General features: G+C 55.6%; 1 protein-coding gene and 1 pseudogene across 1 annotated transcript; both read left to right on the top strand.

Moving 5' to 3' along the window:
* Nucleotides 1-956: 956 nt before the first annotated feature.
* On the top strand, nt 957-5,232 carry LOC141977343 (phospholipase A2 inhibitor gamma subunit B-like). Its single transcript, XM_074938781.1, has 5 exons — nt 957-1,043; nt 1,534-1,650; nt 3,304-3,456; nt 3,842-3,982; nt 4,887-5,232. The coding sequence occupies exons 1-5, from the start codon at nt 995-997 to the stop codon at nt 5,099-5,101; spliced, it is 675 nt and encodes a 224-aa protein (XP_074794882.1). The 5' UTR covers nt 957-994; the 3' UTR covers nt 5,102-5,232.
* Nucleotides 5,233-10,806: 5,574 nt separating this feature from the next.
* Nucleotides 10,807-16,721, top strand: LOC141977569 (phospholipase A2 inhibitor and Ly6/PLAUR domain-containing protein-like; annotated as a pseudogene).
* Nucleotides 16,722-18,031: the final 1,310 nt, after the last annotated feature.

Below are 18,031 nucleotides of genomic sequence, written 5' to 3'. Positions count from 1 at the left end.
AAAGAGAAAGAGAGGCAGGGACAGCCCCTGTGTAACAGGTAACAGGGGGAGACGGGTACAGCTTTTCCACGCTGCAGAATTAGCCACCGACTTCACCCAGGCAAACTTTACGCTAAAGAGCATTTGGTAAGTGATACCCCTCTGGTCTGCTTGTGCTCTAACGACAAGACCCCACTCCCCTTCTGCAGCCAAGGATAGAATCTGGGAGTCCTGGCTCCTAGTCACCCTGCTTTAACCCACTAGACTCTCCTCTCCTCCTGGAACTGCAGGCAGAACCCAGGAGTCCTGGCTCCCTGTCCCTCCTGCTCTAACCACTAGATCCTGCTCCCGTTCCAGAGCTAAGGATAGAACTCAGGACTCCTGGCTCCTAGCCCCACTCCTCCACCATATGACTGTTAATGGATGTTTTGTGTTGAGGACTGTTTGCAATGGCATGATATCACTTTAAGGGGGGTGAGGGGGAGAGAGTGTGGCTTCCTGGTCCTGCTGGCAGTCTTGGGGACTCTGCAGGGAAGCATGGGACCAGAGGCAGCCTGCAAAGAACTAGCCTAGAACAAAGTGGGCTGAGTTGTCTCTTGCTGCCATGGGCAGCTGCCTGCTTTGTCTCCTACTGTCTAGGGAGCAGCCTGCTTTGTCTCCCACTGTTTAGTGAGCAGCCTGCTTTGTCTCTCTCTTGTTTGTGTTCTTGTGGGTGATTGTCCTGGATGCCCAGAAACAGAGTCACCTTACGCTGCAACCTTCCAGCAGGAGCATTTCAGGTTTCTCTCTGACTTATCTGTGTGGGTGCCACGAACATACCAGCCAAGAAGGGGTCAGAAGTGGGGCTACCTCAGAACTGTGGCAAATGGCTCGGTGGTTCCACACCCCTGTCGACCGGATCATGCATATCCAATCTCTCTTCTGATCTTATTTCAGCCCACCTGTGATCAATTCCCCAGCCAGAGATTTGGCTGCATCAGAGACACCAGTGTCGATCTCCTGCTTCCCCATCACCATGGAGGCTTCTCTTGCTGTCTGCATCCTCGCTGCTCTCCTGGCTATGGGTGAGGGGGGGCTGTTCCTACAGGGGCTGATTTCCTAACGTCTCCAATGTACCAACAGCTCAGAGCTCCCTGTTGTGTAGAACTGTTACTGAACGTAACCGAAAAGCAGCCACAGAATAACGGGGGCTGAGCCGGGAGCGTCTGAGTGACAACGTCCGAGGAGGTGATGACTGGAAATGGGAGGAATATTTATTCTTTCAATCACTAGAAATGTGTCCTGACTGGACACATTTCAGAGCTGGCCAGAGACCAAGGATATTCCTGAAAGGGGATTTCCCCCCCAAGTTTATCTGAAAGGCAGCAGATCTGAATCTCACTAACATGAGCTCAAGACAATATGAAAGGCATTTCTGCATGATCCCCAGCTGGGGTCAAAGGACCATAGCTCCATTGGTGTCAATGGGGTGAGATCCCCAATAAAATTCAAGAGAAAGTGAGGGGGCAAGGAAGGGACAAATCTAGACCCGTCATGTTCTCTCTCCTTCTCCAGGGGCCTGTCTGCAGTGTGAGGTTTGTACTGGAGTTGGAAACAACTGCACGGGCAGCATGCAGACCTGCGCCCCTGGACAAGACTCTTGCGGCATCTTTCTCACTGAAGTCATAGTGGGTAGGTGAAATGGATCCTTATCAACATGGTTCAGGGAACAGGCTGGGGAGCCAGGACTCCTGGGTTCTATTCTACACCTTCCTCTGGGACAGGAGTGGGGTGGCTGGGTTTGAACAGGCAATGACTGGGAGCCAGGACTCCTGGGTTCTATTCTACACCTTCCCCCGGGACAGGAGTGGGGTGGCTGGGTTCGAACAGGCAATGACTGGGAGCCAGGACTCCTGGGTTTCTATGCCAGACCCTGTGGGCTACCTCCCAATGGGGCTTAGACTCAGCATTGCGAGCAGTGGGTCTCAAACGAAAGGCCCAGCAGTCACAGAAAATTCGCGGGGTTTGCAGTTTGGACAGTTCAGATACTATCCTGGCGACAGTCCGTAAAGGCAGACCCCCGCACTGTGTAAAGAAGAGGTGCTAGGTAGAATACCACCAACCGGACACGGTTGCGACTAACTGTATGAATTGAACAGAACGAGTTTGCTGTAAGAAAGCGTCTCGGACATTTTTCTAGCGAAGCCGTTGTAAATATCAGGGAACGATTTCTATTTCAATCACGGCAAAGGGGGAGAGGAGAGAAAGCCAGCTCCTCCCTCCAGTGGACAGAGCCAGCCGTCCTATGGCACTCTAAGGAAGCACCACCGGACCCACAGTGCTGCTCCAGGGGGCAGAGCCGGGTGCCAGGGCAGTGGGCTCTGGGACCCCCAAAATCACGGTGGCTGCCATTGAAGCCTCTGGTGGCCACATGGGTCCACCGTAGCTGCGCTTGGGAATCAATCCAGGTGACTAACCAGCCCGTGGGTCAGGGGCCCACTCTGGATGGGATCCGCAAAATCCAGCACACTGAGTGGAAGCCACCTAAGCCAGTCAATAGGAAATGCCGAGGAGAGGGGTGTGGCCACAGCTGGGAACCCCTGGGGACCCCTCTCCGGCAGTTGGGTGTCTGGACCGGGTCAGCCCTTCCTTGCAAGTGAGAGTGGTGGAGGAGGGGCTGCCCTGAGACCCCAGTGGCTAGGCACTCAACTGGGTCATGGGGGAGCCAAGTTCAAATCCCCACTTGGCCCGAATCAGCCTGGAGACTTCAGCCCAGATCCCTCCCCTCCTACGGTCGTGCCTGGCCCCCTGGATCTCTGTCTCCCCTGTTGAAGCCACCCCACGTTGTATGAAAGAAAACATTCCCTGGAACCTGATTCCCCCACATCCACTGATCTCTTGAGTATATGGGAGACAACCCCCCGCCCCCGGCTGGGCTTTGTGTAGGGCCCAATCCGGAGGGCGTGCTCTGAGGGCATCTCCTGGATCAGGCCCTGCAGGTTATATCAGCAGGGGAACATTTAGTTTGTGACTCCCACCGTGGGCTAGCTAAGGGGTGAGCGGGATGCCCGGTGTTGGGATTTCAGCAGCCCTCCACATACCCCCTGGTGGAAACTTTGGTAACCAAAGGAGTTTATGGGCAGGAGATCCGGGGCCCCCGGATTCCAGGTGTTGGAATCACTTTGTCTAGCCCTGCGGGACCTTGGGTAAGTTCCTTCCCCTCCCTGTGCCTCAGTTTCCCCAGGGGTAGAGGAAGGATAATGGGACAGGGCCATCATTGTGAAGAGTGCGTTGATGGGGTGGGAGTGGAAGGGGAATAAATCTCTGTCTTCTCCTCCTGGGCAGCGGGAATGAAGACCCAAACCATTCTCAAGGGCTGTGTGACATCCAGCCAATGTAAAGCCGGTCCCGTCTCTATGAATTTTGGGAATGAAGTGACATCAAGCACGAGCATCGCCTGCTGCGTGGGAGATGCCTGCAAAACAGTCAATGTTACACGTAAATCTCCCCATCTCCGCCTCTCAGCCTCGATCCCCCTGCACCTCCTGGTGCCTGGAACCTACCCCATGTTAACTTCCTGAGACTGAGCCTCCCGCCCGTCAGGGGGTGCCCCACTGAATAACACCGAGACCCTGGGTGTGTGGAGGTTGGTGGGTGGAGCTCACCAGGTGTGAACCCAGCTGACCCCACCCAGGGCAGGGTCCAGGGCTCCCTGCTGCAAACCCCTCCCCTGCCCCTGCTGCCCCCGGCGTCCCCGGACCTACAGCGCCCCCTGCAGGGGGCCCCCGGGGCTGAGCTCTGCAGCCCCCAGCTGCTCTCCCGGCCCCGACCCGTCCTGGGGCTCGTCCCCCGAGCTGACTGCGTTTGCTCCGCTTCTTCCCAGTGCCCCCGGCTGACACCAAACCCAATGGCCGGAGCTGCCCTGGCTGCTATGCTTTGTCCACAGAGCAATGCCGTGAAGAGACCGTCAAGTGTACAGGAGCCGAGACCCGATGTCTTGACGCCCTTGGGACTGTAACGATTGGTAACATCTCTTCATTTATTCTGGGGTTATTTTTCCTTCGCTGTCCGTCCCCTCCCTCACCCCGTGGGGCAGAAGCGGGACGCTGGGTGGAGGCCGCTAGGGAAAGGTATCGGCTGCAGATCAGGACACCTGGGTTCTGTTCCCAGCGCTGGCCTCCGGTGTGACCTTGGGCCAGTGTCTCCCCCTCCCTGTGCCTCTGGTTCTCCTCCCAGCTGTTGCCTGTCTGTAGTTTAGTCTGTAAACTCTTCGTGGTAGGGACTGGCTTAGTCCTGGGAGCCCCTGTCGTGCCGGGCACTGTGCAGACCCACAATGAAGATAAGGGACCCATGCTGTGCTGGGCACTAAAAACTCATAGGGAGATATAGTCTGTGCCCCAGACAGCCTGCAATCTCTGTAGGCACAGTGGCGATCATTCTTCCCATTTAAGAGTTGGGGAAACTGAGGCACTGAGCAATGCCGTGACTTGCCCAAGGTCACACAAGGCTGTGGCAGGGCTGGGAACTGACCCTAGTTTTGTACAGTCCCATCATGTTGCCTTAACTGACTACAAAACCACCCGTTTTAGAGATCCCACTTCTTCCACCAGCACTGACTTGCTGCTTTGTAGGTGAACTGTTGGGCTAATACAGGCCTCATCCAATCCAGGTGTTGTCAGTGGGCTCCAGATTGGGGCTGCAAGTGACTTGGTCAAGGACACACAGTGAGTCTGTGTCAGAGGGGGCAGCCATCCAGGGCCAGACAGGCTGTGGGGGAGCAGAGCAAATGGGTAGATGGAGGCTGGGGTGGGGGTGGGGGGAGTTTGGATGGGGCCCTGAGGAGGGGGAGTCTGTTGTGTCTTGCTCCAGCTTGAGGAATGGAGCTGCTCCCCTGACAATCGCCTGCTTCCCCTCCCACCCCCACGCAGGTGGAAGCCCAATGCAGATGATCATGAAGGGCTGCGTTTCCGAGTCCATGTGCCTCCCCTTAAAAGTGGGCTCGTCAGCCTTCGCAGAGATCCGTTCGAATCTAACCACAGACAAATGCACAGTGGCCTCCGGCACGGCGGGCGTGGCTCCAGGAGCAACCAGGCTTTTCCTCCCAGCCCTCGCTGGGCTCCTCCTGTTGAAGCTACTCTCCTGAATCCCCACCCAGTGCAGCGGGTGACACTGCACTCAAATACACCCTGCGGCCTGCGTTAGCCCCTTTCCCCACCGTGGGTTCTCGGCTTCTGGCTGGACTCAGATCCCCTTGGTGCTGTTGCACTGAATAAAACAAACTGGAGACCAAACTCTTTGTATTTTTTAAAATTTATTTAAATGGGGAAAAATGTAATTCTCGTGGGTGGTGCCATCAAGAAGCCAGTTAAGAACATCAGAGCGGCCACGGCTAGTCCAGAGTCCTGTCTCTGAGAGTGGCACACCCAGAACTTCAGGGGCAGTGCCCAGCACATGGCAATTTAGGAGAGACCCACCCCTGACTTCTCCTCCTCCAGGAATTCATCTAGTTCTTTTTTTGAACCCGCTTATACTGTTGCCCATCCCCACATCCCCTGGCAATGAGTTCCACAGGTTAACTGTGTGTTGTGGGAAAAAGCACGGCCTCTTGTTTGTATGACACCTGCTGCCTGTTCGTTTCATGGGGTGACCCCTGGTTCGGGTGCTGTAGGACAGGGGAAATAGCAGTTCTCTAGTGACTGTCCCCAAGCCATGGCATAATTTTCTAGCCCTCTGTCGCATCCCCCCTGAGTTGTCTCTTTGCCAGGCTGAACGCCCTAATCGTTTTAGTCTTGCCTCGAATGAAAGCAGTTCTGTGCCCTAAGATAAGACCTGAAAAGACCCTAGGCGGGAAATTAGGCAGCCCAGTGTCCCGGGCACCCAAGCTCTTTGCTCAGGAACCGCTCGGAATGAAGTTCAGACAGGACCCTCCTGCAGTGACTCCCCTCGGGCCAGATTCTCACCAGGGCCAGCCTCTGACCTCGGAGCATTCAGCCCTCTGTTCACACTGTGAGCTCCCCTCAATGAGACACCTGGGGAAGGCTTACCTGCCCCCCAAAAGGGGCCATGCACCCCAACTTCGCAGTCAGCAGGGACCCTCAGCCAGCCTGTGACACCGACAGGTTATTAGTCATTGGGAACACAGCATAGAACAGAGACTGTTAGCACAGTAAGCAGGGAGGTTCAAGAAAATCCATCTTGGGGGGACCCAGAGCCCTGGGCTCCCCCACCCCCCAATTCCCAAACCAGGAGACCACCCAGCTTCCAGCAGCCCACCCTCCGTCACACCCAGTGCCCCTTCTCCGCCCTTTGTGCTGCTTCCTGGGCAATGGGTCACCTGGCCTCCACTTTTCGCTGTTCCCCAGCTCCTCCAGCTGGCACTTGCCCAAGATGGGCCCCAGCCCTTTGTGTCCAGGATACAGAGTGTCCAGCCATTGTCTGGGCCCAGGCAGCTAGAGGACATGGCAGTCACACCTGCCCTCTCGGGGTCTCTGCACAACCACACACCCTTGTCCCACCACCTAGATTCTTGTGCAACACACGGGGGAAACTGAGGCACACACAGGCTTCAGACAAAACACTAAGAAAATTCCCACTTTGGCACGCACAGGCTGGGAGCTACACAGGAGAACGTCAGTTCAGCCTCCAACGTGGGTGCAAACGCTTTGGGACCGGCCGAAGGAGCCACGGTATGAAACAGATGTCCTGGACCCAGTCTTGAAGTAGCAGAGCCGTGGGGCTGGCCCGTGGGAGCCTGGGGCCTGGCAATAAGAAGGGGATGTTCCCAGAGAGCCTGTATCACGGTCAGACGCACGGGACACTTTGGGGTGCTGCAACACGTTCGTCTCGCCTTAGCCCCACACCCCAGGTCCCCCTGTTCCGTTTCCGCCTTGTAGCAGGTCCGCATTAATCAGAGCCTTTTGTGTGCCATCCATCCCTCTCGGTTTGGTCTTCCAACCTGCTTCTGACCCTCCACTGTGAAGTTTAGCACTCTGGTTCCTAGATATTCTTCGGATTTCCCCCAGCCAAACCGGCTAAGCCTGGACCCTTAAGTCTTTTCCTGAGTGGTCAGAGAGGCTGAAGTGTTCTCCTACCGGTTTTTGAATGTTATGATTCCTGATGTCAGATTTGTGTCCATTTATTCTTTTGCGTAGAGACTGTCCGGTTTGGCCAAGGTACATGGCAGAGGGGCATTGCCCTGGCCACTCAGTAAAAGATTTAAGGGTGGCAATTTTGCAACACAAAAGCTTCAGAAACAGACTCCACTGAGAAACTGCTAAGGTTGAATTAATCTGCAAACTAGATCCCATTAACTTGGGTTTGAAGAGAGACTGGGAGTGGCTGGGTCATTCCACATATTGACTCCATTTCCCTGAAGTTAAGTACCCTCACACCTTCTTGTCAACTGTCTAAATGGGCCAGCTCGATTATCACGACAAAAGTTTTTTTCTCCTGCTGATAATAGCTCATCTTAACTAATTAGCCTCTCACAGTTTGTATGGCAACTTCCAACTTATCTGCATGTGTATATATTTCTTCTTACTATATGTTCCATTCTATGCATCCGATGAAGTGAGCTGTAGCTCAGGAAAGCTTATGCTCTAATAAGTTTGTTAGTCTCTAAGGTGCCACAAGTCCTCCTGTTCTTTTTGCGGATACAGACGAACACGGCTGCTCCTCTGAAACTTATCTTCTAACACGCACATTCCTCATTCACACGCAAAACAGGACTGATCTACATGGAACATCTGAACAGGAACATCAAATTGCAATGCAGGAAAAAACAATCACGGCATTCTTTTACTTATTTCAAAATGCTCATTTTAAACCTACAACAAAGTGGTGACCCTAAAGGTCTGTTACTGCCTTGAAATCAGCTTCAGACACAAGATTCTGGCTGATGCATCTCAACCGATAGCCCACTAGGCCGTTCCTTCCTGCTTTCGGAAAGGGTGGCTGGCAGAATATGGTCAAATCATACATCAATACATTTAACGCAGGCTGCATTATTATTCTTTGTCCTTCGTTCTAAATTATACAAAATACAGACATAAAATCCTGCTCCTACAACCCTACTATGACCCACTTTCCAGTCTATAGAACCCAGGCGTCCAGACTCCCACCCCGACTTCTCTCGCCACTGGATCCCGCTTGTCCCGAGGACAGGAGGAGGATCCAAGGGTCCTGCCCTTAATCGACATGGCACCAGGAACAGAACCCAGGAGTCCTGCCGCCCTGTCCCGGGTGTGACCTGCTACCCTGCATTGCCACCCCAAGCCTTCTGAGGGGAGTTGGTATCACACATTCCTCTAATTCAATTTCCCGGCAGGAAAGGAGGGGGATTTGTCAGTGTGCACAGATACCCAAAGGGTGGGCAGGGCTGGTGAGAGGAATAGAAACTTATGGACTCTACCAGGCGACATGTGGAAATCCATGTAAGTTCCTGTATTGCATCACAGCAGGTACCTGAGCCCTTCTATAAAGAGAGACAGAGACAGACCCCGTGTGACAGGGCGGAACTAGAGACGGGTTCAGCTTTTCCACTCTGCAGTCAGTCACCCGCTTCACGCCAGGCAAACTTTAAGGAGCGTTTGGTAAGTGATACCCCTCTGGTCTGTTGGTGCTCTAACCCCTAGACCCCACTCCCTTCCCAGAGCTAGGGAGAGAACCCAGGAGTCCTGGCTCTCACCCTGCCCCCTCTCTGACCAGCACTCCCGTCCCAGAGCTGAGATAGAACCAGCCCCACTCCTCCACTCTATGATTGCGGATGAAGGCAAGAGCCAGCATGCAAATGGGGTCATATCAAAAGGCAAATATCGCTGCGCTCCAGTTCTCTTCCCAGCGAGGGCAAAGAGCTGCTTGAGACTGAGGGTGGGGTGAGGGGAGAGAGCCGCCCACTGCCGCGCCGGAGAGGGGACTCTCTGACTCCCGCGTAGACTCTTGGACCCCTTTAGCTGGGACCAGGAAATCAGCTCTGTCCCCCCCTTATCAGGGAGTATGGGGCAGAACAGAGCATGAGGGTGGGTGAGCTCCCAACCACAGGTGGGGAAACTGAGGCAGCCGCAAAGCATTGGCAACGCTGCAACACCCGCTGGAGGTGGGAAGTGTCCAAGTGCAATGCACAGGGGTGGGGGAGGGAGAGAGCAGAGGTAGCTGCCTCCAGGAGGGAGGGGAAATTTCCTCCCCCAGTCTATGGCTGATGGTCTATCTGATGGTCTGTGGCAACGTGAATGACCCAAGGCGGTGGGGAAGGAAGGGTCAGTACAATTCCTCCTCCCCCTGGGGAATCTGGGGTGACGGTGCAGGGATCCAGACCCTGTTCTCTGGGGAGCAGGACACAGAAGGATTTTGGCTCTGCAAGGGGATAAGGGGTTGCCCTGGTCTGGGCTCTCGGATCCCTATGCTATTGAAAGTAGTGTGTGTCTGAGAGCCGCTTCACAGGGAGCTGGATGTGGCGTCTCAAGGATGGATTGCAGTGGCAAGCTATCACTTTAAGAGTGGGGTCAGGGGAGTTTGTGGGGTTTTCTGGTCCTGCTGGCAGTCTAAGGAGCTCTGCAGGGAAGTGTGGGACCAGAGGCAGTTTGTAACGAAACAGCCTGGAACAAGATGGGCTAAGTTGTCCCTCTTTGCCATCGTGAGCAGCCTGTTTTGTCTCCCCCTTGTTTGTGGTGCTTGTGTGTGATCGTTCTGGTTCCCCAGAAACAGACAGCTTACGCACAACCTTCCAGCAGGAGCATTTCTGGTTTGTCTCTGACTTCTCCAGGTGGGTGCCACCAACATACCAGCCACGAAGGGGTGAGGGTTTTGGCTACCTCAGAACTGAGGATACCCTCACCCTGTCAACCGGCTCATGCATGTCCAACCTCTTCTGATGTCACTTCAGCCCGACTGTCATAAATCCCCTGGCCAGAGATTTGGCTGCATCAGAGACCCCAGCGCTGATCTATTGCTTCCCCATCACCATGGAGGCTTCTCTTGCCACCTGCATCCTCGCTGCTCTCCTGGCGATGGGTGAGTGGGGTCTGTTCCTACTGGGGCTGATTTCCTAACTTCTCCAATGTACCAACAGTTCAGAGCCACCTGTCGGGTGAAACCGTGGATGAACAGTTCAGGGGAAGGATAGCTCAGTGGTTTGAGCATTGGCCTGCTAAACCCAGGGTTGTGAGTTCAGTCCTTGAGGGGGCCACTTAGGGATCTGGGGCAAAAATTGGGGATTGGTCCTGCTTTGAGCAGGGGGTTGGACTAGATACCTCCTGAGGTCCCTTCCAACCCTGTTATTCTATGATTCTATGAAAGTAACTGAATAGCCAGAGAATAAGGGGGGCTGAGCTGGGGGCATCTGAGTGACAACGTCCAAGGAGGAGGGGGCTGGAAGTCACAAAGTCCCCGTAACAGTGAGTGAAATAATTGTGGAAATGGGAGGAAATATTTACAGTTTTAATCACTCGAACTGTGTCGTGACTGGGCATGTTTCAGAGTTGGCCAGAGGCCACGGACATTTTGAATGGGGATTGCCTGTTGTGTGGATGGCACCGTAGCAGGAACTCAAGGGAATCTGAAGGGCAGTTCTATGTGACCCCCAGCCGGTGTTAGTGGGGCCAGGGCCCAGCCGGTGTCAGGGGGGCGCAGCTGCACTGGAGTCCATGGCAGCTGTCAGTCGGCCCTTGCCGCACCACACTGGGGAGATTGTCACCAGCTCACACCCGCTGGGGATCTCTCTGGGGTTTGTGAGGTGGGAAAACCCACTGGGGAACTAAAATCCGCAGCAAAGTCCAGGGAGATGGAGCCCCCGCGTAGCGTGAAATGCCTGTAGCCAGCTGGGACCGTCGACAATGCTGGGGCAGCGTGTTGATGAGGGACCCCAGGGCGCTGCACCCGGTGCTTCCCCACAGAGCCGAGGGGAAGGCGCGGGAGGGACAGATCCGGGTGGCTCATGTTCTCGCTCCATCTCCAGGGGCCTGTCTGCAATATGAGGTTTGCTTCGGCCTAGGAACCAGCTGCACGGGCGACCTGGAGGCCTGCGCCGCTGGGGAAGATTCCTGTGGCATCGCTGTGACAGCATCCACAGTGGGTAGGTGAGATCAGGGGCTGATTTGTCATGCGAGAGGTGCTGGGGCGGAAGCCCTCTTCTTCCTTTCATAACCGAGGCAGCGAGCCCAGGGGAGCCGGGGCTCAGCCCTGGCACTAATTAAGAACCGGGTGAGATGGACCCTAAGCAACGTGGGTCAGAGAACAGACTAGGATCTAGGACGCCTGGGTCCTCTACTTGTCCCAGCTCCGGGAAGGGAGTGGAGTACATTGCCGTGGGCAGCGGGTGAGGAACCAGGACGCCTGGGTTCTATGCCAGTCCCTGTGGACGAGCTCAGTTGCGATGCCAAGCTCCCAGGTGACTAGCCAGGGGCCCACTGAGGATGGGAACCACAAAAGCCAGCGCGTCAAGTGGGCAGCCCCCTGAGCCAGCCAACAGGAAATGCCGAGGAGAGGGGTGTGGCCTAAGGTCTGCTTGGCCCCTAAGTCCCGGCTGCATGGAGGTGCCCAGTTCTGCTTGGCACCCATGTCTGGGAACCCCGCACCGGGAGTCCGGCATCTGGACTGGGTCAGCCCTTCCTTGTGAATGACGGCGGTGGAGGAGGGGCTGCCGGGAGATCCCAATAGCTGGGCGCTCAGCTGCACCCTGGGGGAGCCAAGTTCAAATCCCCACTCGACCCGAATCAGGATGGGGTCTTCAGCCCAGGTCTCTCCCCTCCTACGGTCATGTCTGCCCTCCTGGATCTGGGGGGGGGGGTGTCTCTCTGTTTCCCCTGTTGAAGCCGCCCCAAATTGTATGAAATAGTTAAACATTCCCTGGTACCTGATTTCCCCACGTCCACGCAGAGCGTCTGACCCACTGGGCTCCTGGGCATACGGGGCCACCCCCTGCCCCCATCTCCTTCCCTGGCTGGGCTTTGCGCAGGGCCCGATCTGGCGGACGTGCTCCGAGGGCATCCCCTGGATCAGGCCCCGTAGGTGACATCGGCAGGGGAACACTGTGTCTGTGAATCCCGCTGCAGCTAAGGGGTGAGCGGGACACACAGCGTCGGGATTTCGGCAGCCCGGCATGTACCCCCTGTTGGAAACTTTGGCAACGAAAGGACTTTATGGGCAGGAGATTCGGGGTCCCCAGGGTTACGTGGCAGCTGAGTGGGGAGCTGGAGCAGAGACAATTGGTGCCTGCAGATAGTGGGGGGGAGACACAATTTAAATTTTCACCCCTACTATAGCTTGAGTCACGGCCCCTCCAAACACCCCCGCCTTACCCTCTGCAGCTCCCCCCCACTTCCGCTCCCAGCTGTTTGCGGCTGCTGCTCCCCCCGGCAGCAGCTACCTGCTCACTGGCTCCAGCAGCTGCTGTGCAGGGAGTGGACCCGGCCGCCCCATGTGACCGAGCGGGGCCAGCAAACCCGGGCCTACCGCACCCCATCCCATGTGTTGCCTCTGAACTGGAGGTTATAATGCTGGATTTAGGTGTTGAAATTGCTTTGTCTAGCCCTGTGGGACCGTGGCTGACTCACTTTCCCCTCTTCGTGCCTCAGTTTCCCCATGGATAGGGGAAGGCTAATGGCACAGGGCCGTCATTGTGAAGAGGGTGTCGATGGGGTGGAAGTGGAAGGGGAATAAATCTCCGTTTTTCTCCTCTTGTGCAACAGGAATTAAGACGCAGAGCATTCTCAAGGGCTGTATGCCATCGAGTCAATGTAAAGCCAGCCCCTTCTCTGTGAATTTTGGGACGGGAATGAGAACACAGACAAGCTTTGCCTGTTGCTTGGGAGACGCCCGCAGAACAGCCACCGTCACAGGTACCTCTCCCCAGCTCCGCCTCTCCTGCCCCATCCCCTGCACCTCCTGCCCCACGTTAACTTCCAGGGCCTGGTCCTCCCGCCCCGCAGGGGGCTCCCCTTGGAATAACACTGAGCCCCTGGCTGGGTGGAGTTTAGTGGGCGGGGCTCTAGGCTCCCACCAGGTGTGAACCCAGCTGATCCCACCCAGGGCAGGGTCCAGGGCTCCCTGCTGCAAACCCCTCCCCTGCCCCTGCTGCCCCCGGCGTCCCCGGAGCTACAGCGCCCCCTGCAGGGGGCCCCCAGGGCTGAGCTCTGCAGCCCCCAGCTGCTCTCCCGGCCCCGACCCGTCCTGGGGCTCGTCCCCCGAGCTGACTGCGTTTGCTCCGCTTCTTCCCAGTGCCCCCGGCCGACCCCAAACCCAATGGCCGGAGCTGCCCAGCCAGCTTCGCTGGGTTTGCTGATCAGTGCAGTGAGAAGACCATACAGTGCACTGGAGACGAGACCCGATGTGTCGACATGGTCGAGACCCTAACAACTGGTAACCTCAGTTCATTTCTTCTGGGGATATTTTTCCTTTGTTGTTTTATCCCCCGTCGGGCAGAAGCGAGACACTGTGTGGGGGCCGCTAGGGAAAGATATCGGCTGCAGGTCCGGACACCTGGGTCCTATTCCCAGCTGTGGCCTCTGGTGTGACCTTGGGCCAGTGTCTTTCCCTCCCTTTACGTCTGGTCCATTACCTGTGTATAGTTTAGTCTCTAAGCTCTTCGTGGTAGGACTGACTTACTCTTGAGAGCCCCTGTTGTGCCAGGTGCTTCACAGAGCCCCGACCCAGATGGGGGTCCCCTCTTCTGCCAGATGCTGAAGGACTCCCAGCAGGATACAGTTCCTGCCCCCCAAAGAGGCTGCAATTGGAACAGGCAAAAAATAAGGATCGTTCTCCCCATTTTAAAGATGGGGGAAACTGAGGAACAGAGCGGTGCCGTGACTTGCCCAAGGTCGCACAGGAAGGCTGCGTCAGGGCTGGGAATTGAATCTAGTTTTGCAGAGTCCTATCATGAGACCTTAAATCACTATGAAGCCACCCTTATTAGAGATCCCACCTCTGCCACCAGTACTGAGCTGGTGCTTTGCTAGGTGAGTGGTGCAGCTAATACTGGTTAGATCCAATATGGGTTTCACTGGCAGGCTCTAGATCCGGGCTGCAAGTGACTTGTTCAAGGACACACAACGAGTCTGCGTCAGAGTGGAGGAGAAGCGGGAGGCCATCCCAGGCCAGACAGGCTGCGGGGCGGGTAGCGGGGGAGCAGACGGCGAGATAGAGGCTGTGGGGGAGTCTGAAGGGGCCCTGAGGATGGGGGGGACCATTGTGTCCTAGTCCAGCTCAAGGAGTGGAGCTGCTCCCCTGACAACTGCCTGTCCCCTCCCCCGGCAGGTGGAAATCCGGTGCAGATGGCGATGAAGGGCTGCGCTTCCAAGTCCGTCTGCGGCCAGCTAAAAGTGGGTTCGTCGACCTTCGCAGGCATCAGTGCAAGTCAAACCAGGGCCAAATGCACAGCGGCCTCCGGCGCGGCGGATGGGGCACCAGGGCCAGGCGAGCTCCTGCTGCTGCAGCTTCTCTCCTGATTCCCCACCCGGTGCAAGGGCGACGCCGCACGGAAATACATCCCTGCAGCGTGTGTTAGCCGCTGTCCCACCCAAGGATTCTCGGTTCCCCAGATGGAGTCAAGCCCCTTAATATTGCTGCAAACTAGAGACCAAATTCTTTGGAATTTCTTTATTTATTTCAATGGAGAAAAATGTAATTCTCATGGGTGGTGCCGTCAAGAAGCCAGTTAAGAACAGAAGCGCGGCCGCACCGGGTCAGGAGAATGGTGCAGCTAGTCCAGTGTCCTGTGTCTGACAGTGGCCACTACCAAAGCTTCAGGGACAGTTCCCAGCACATGGCAATTTAGGACATAGCCACCCCGACTTCCCCTCCCGACTTCTGGCAGTCAGAGGTTTACGGACACTCTGAGCATGGGGTTGTATCCCTGACCATCTTGGGTAATAGCCTTTGATGGACCCATCCTCCATGAACTCATCTAATTCTCTTTTCAACCCACTTACACTCTTGCCCATCACCATATCCCCTGGCAATGAGTTCCACAGGTTAACTGTGCATTGTGGGGGAAAAGTGTGACCTCTTATTCATATTAAAACCTCTGCCTGTTTATTTCATTGGGTGCACCCTGGTTTTGGTACTGTAGGATGGGGAAATAGCAGTTCTCGAGTCACTTTCTCCATGCCATGGCATGATTTTTTAGCCCTTTGTTGCATCCCCCCTAAGTCGTCTCTTTGCCAAACTGAACGGCCCTAATTTTTTTAGTCTCGCTCATATGGAAGCCGTTCTGTGCCCTAAGATTAGGCTCAGAAAGACCCCAGTGGGGAAAGCAGGAAACACAGGCTGGGGGTTACACAGCCCAGGACAACGTCAGTTCAGCCTCCAACGGGGACTGGGAGCCAGGACTCCTGGGTTCTCTCTCTGGCTCTGGAAGGGGAGTGGGGTCTAGTGGTTAGAGCAGGAACAGCTGGGAGCCAGGATGCCTGGGTTCTATCCCCAGCTCTGGGAGAAAAGTGGGGGTGGAGTGAGTTGGAGTGGGGGGGTGTCTTGGAGTCAGGACTCCTGGGTTCCGTACAGAAAGGTCTGGGGATCTGGTGACTGTCACACACCCCCTCCCCTCAGGACACAGCCCTCCTGCTGCATCCGACCACAGTGAGGCCCAGCCCAGGGCGTGAGCTGGTCTCACTTCCATTTCCCCACAAGTCACCGCAGATGACACTGGTTTGAAAGTGCAGTGCAGTGGAGTGGGTGGGGGGCTGTGTCTACACTTCAAACGGGGCTGCTGGGTTCTCTCCAGGGTACGGGGAGGGGGCTGCGGGCCAATGGCTGTGACGGTGGACCCCTGTGGAGCAGCACGGTGCCCACCACCCTCAAACAAGCGCTGCTCAGGAAGAAGCCCTCACCTCCCCTTCTCCATCTGCACGATCCAGGGCTTTGGGCATCTGGTCACAACTGCTGACCCACCGCTGGGATGGGGCGGGGAAACGCCTTTCCTGGGAACAGGGCGGGACAGATGCCAGCGGCTCCGAGAACACCAATGCCGGCATCTCCAAATGAACCCGGGGGTCCTCCAGCCAACGCTGCTGCAGAGCAGTGAGATCAGGGGCTTTGCTGATGCAGTTCCCCCTTTCCCGCCCGAGCGGCTGGTCAAAGGCCAGGCGCGGTTAACGTTGGACCAGGCTGGAATTGCAAAGCCCTCTGCTCCCACGCTGGAGACGTGACTCTCCCTGGCTCCAACGGATGTTCTTGGATGTCTTCGGCCGTGACCCGGGAGCTCATCTCTCTGCCCCACCCTTAGCAGGGAACCCGGGGCAGGGCAGAACATGGCCGGGGATGAGCTCCCGGCCCAACGAGGAGTGAATCGCAAGCTAAGACGTACGTGGGTGTGAACCTGCCTTGGAGTTTTCTGATGAGGACCGGAGGCGTTTTTGCTGAGCATTGTTTGAGGAATCATTTTTTTGGGGGGGCGGGGGGTGTGTGGTAGAACAGACACAGGGTCACTTGGAGTCAGGGATAAAGCCGACTCAGCAGCCTGCCAGCATGGTATGGTCTTTTCCACTGTCGGGACAGAGGTATAAAACTTCCCCTCTACTTTGGAGACCAGTCCATCGGGTGATGGTTCCGACCTGGCTCTCCTTCCCCCTCTTTCTGGCTTGCCTGCCGTCCTGCCGGACCGTGTGTGTCCTTGAATGGAGTTGCTCTGCGAAGACCAAGCCACGTGTGAACAGAAAGCTGTTATTCTCTCACCAAGCGTCTCAACTGATTGTGCTGTTGCAGAATTCATCCTTCTCGTCACCCCGTCGGTCGTGGTTTTGGTGATCCAGCGAATTTTTATCCTTCTCCTGTAATGCCAAAGCTCAAACGCTGGAGTCGCCTCTCGGTGTTCTTTCTAAGGACGTCTGGACAGGAGGGCCAAACACGCGCAGCACTGCAGCAGATGTGGCCCCTTTAACTTCCGACGACACAGAAGTCGTGGGAAGTCGCGGGATGCAGTTTTTGCAAGCTGTGTCCTTCTCCTGATTTCTTCCTCCCCTCTCCAGTTGGATGTTATTAGATTCCCTAAAGAGGGGAAACTATTCATTTGTTTCACCACTTGAGCATCAAGACACAGGTGTTGCCTTCCATGTGCATTTTATGTATTACCATACTTTTTGTCTTCCTATCGTAGAATCATAGAAGATCAGGGTTGGAAGGGACCTCAGGAGGTCATCTAGTCCAACCCCCTGCTCAAAGCAGAACCAACCCTAATTAAATCATCCCAGCCAGGGGTTTGTCAAGCCGGGCTTTAAAAATCTCTAAGGATGGAGATTCCACCACCTCCCTAGGGAACCCAGTCCAGTGCTTCACCACCCTCCTAGTGAAATAGTGTTTCCTAATATCCAACCCAGACCTCCCCCACTGCAACCTGAGACCATTACTCCTTGTTCTGTCATCTGCCACCACTGAGAACAGCCGAGCTCCATCCTCTTTGGAACCCCCCCTCAGGTAGTTGAAGGCTGCTATCAAATCCCCCCTCACTCTTCTCTTCTGCAGACTAAACAATCCTCAGCCTCTCCTCATAAGTCATGTGCCCCAGCCCCGTGATCATTTTTTTTGCCCTCTGCTGGACTCTCTCCAATTTGTCCACATCCCTTCTGTAGTGGGGGGCCCAAAACTGGACACAGTACTCCAGATGTGGCCTCACCAGTGCCGAATAGAGGGGAATAATCACTTCCCTCGATCTGCTGGCAATGCCCCTACTTATACACCCCAAAATGCCATTGGCCTTCTTGGCAACAAGGGCACACTGCTGACTCATATCCAGCGTCTCGTCCACTGTAATCCCCAGGTCCTTTTCTGCAGAACTGCTGCTTAGCCAGTTGGTCCCTACTCTGTAGCAGTGCATGGGATTCTTCTTTCCTAAGTGCAGGACTCTGCACTTGTCCTTGGTGAACCTCATCAGATTTCTTTTGGCCCAATCCTCCAATTTGTCTAGGGCCCTCTGTATCCTATCCCTACCCTCCAGCATATCTACCTTTTCCCCCAGCTTAGTGTCATCTGTGAACTTGCTGAGGGTGCAATCCATCCCATCATCCAGATCATTAATAAAGATATTGAACAAAACCGGCCCCAGGACTGACCCCTGGGGCACTCCACTTGATACCAGGTGCCAACTAGA

This window comes from Natator depressus, chromosome 24, assembly GCF_965152275.1.
Source record: "Natator depressus isolate rNatDep1 chromosome 24, rNatDep2.hap1, whole genome shotgun sequence".
Taxonomy (NCBI): Eukaryota; Metazoa; Chordata; order Testudines; family Cheloniidae; genus Natator; species Natator depressus.
Note: the sequence above shows the minus strand (reverse complement) of the source record. Positions and strands in the feature narration are given on the sequence as shown.

Coding starts and splice junctions, on each gene's coding strand:
- LOC141977343 (XM_074938781.1), top strand. CDS start 995: ATGGAGGCTTCTCTTGCTGTCTGCATCCTCGCTGCTCTCCTGGCTATG. Junction 1,651..3,303: donor TCTCACTGAAGTCATAGTGG/GTAGGTGAAATG, acceptor CCTCCTGGGCAG/CGGGAATGAAGACCCAAACC. Junction 3,983..4,886: donor CCTTGGGACTGTAACGATTG/GTAACATCTCTT, acceptor ACCCCCACGCAG/GTGGAAGCCCAATGCAGATG.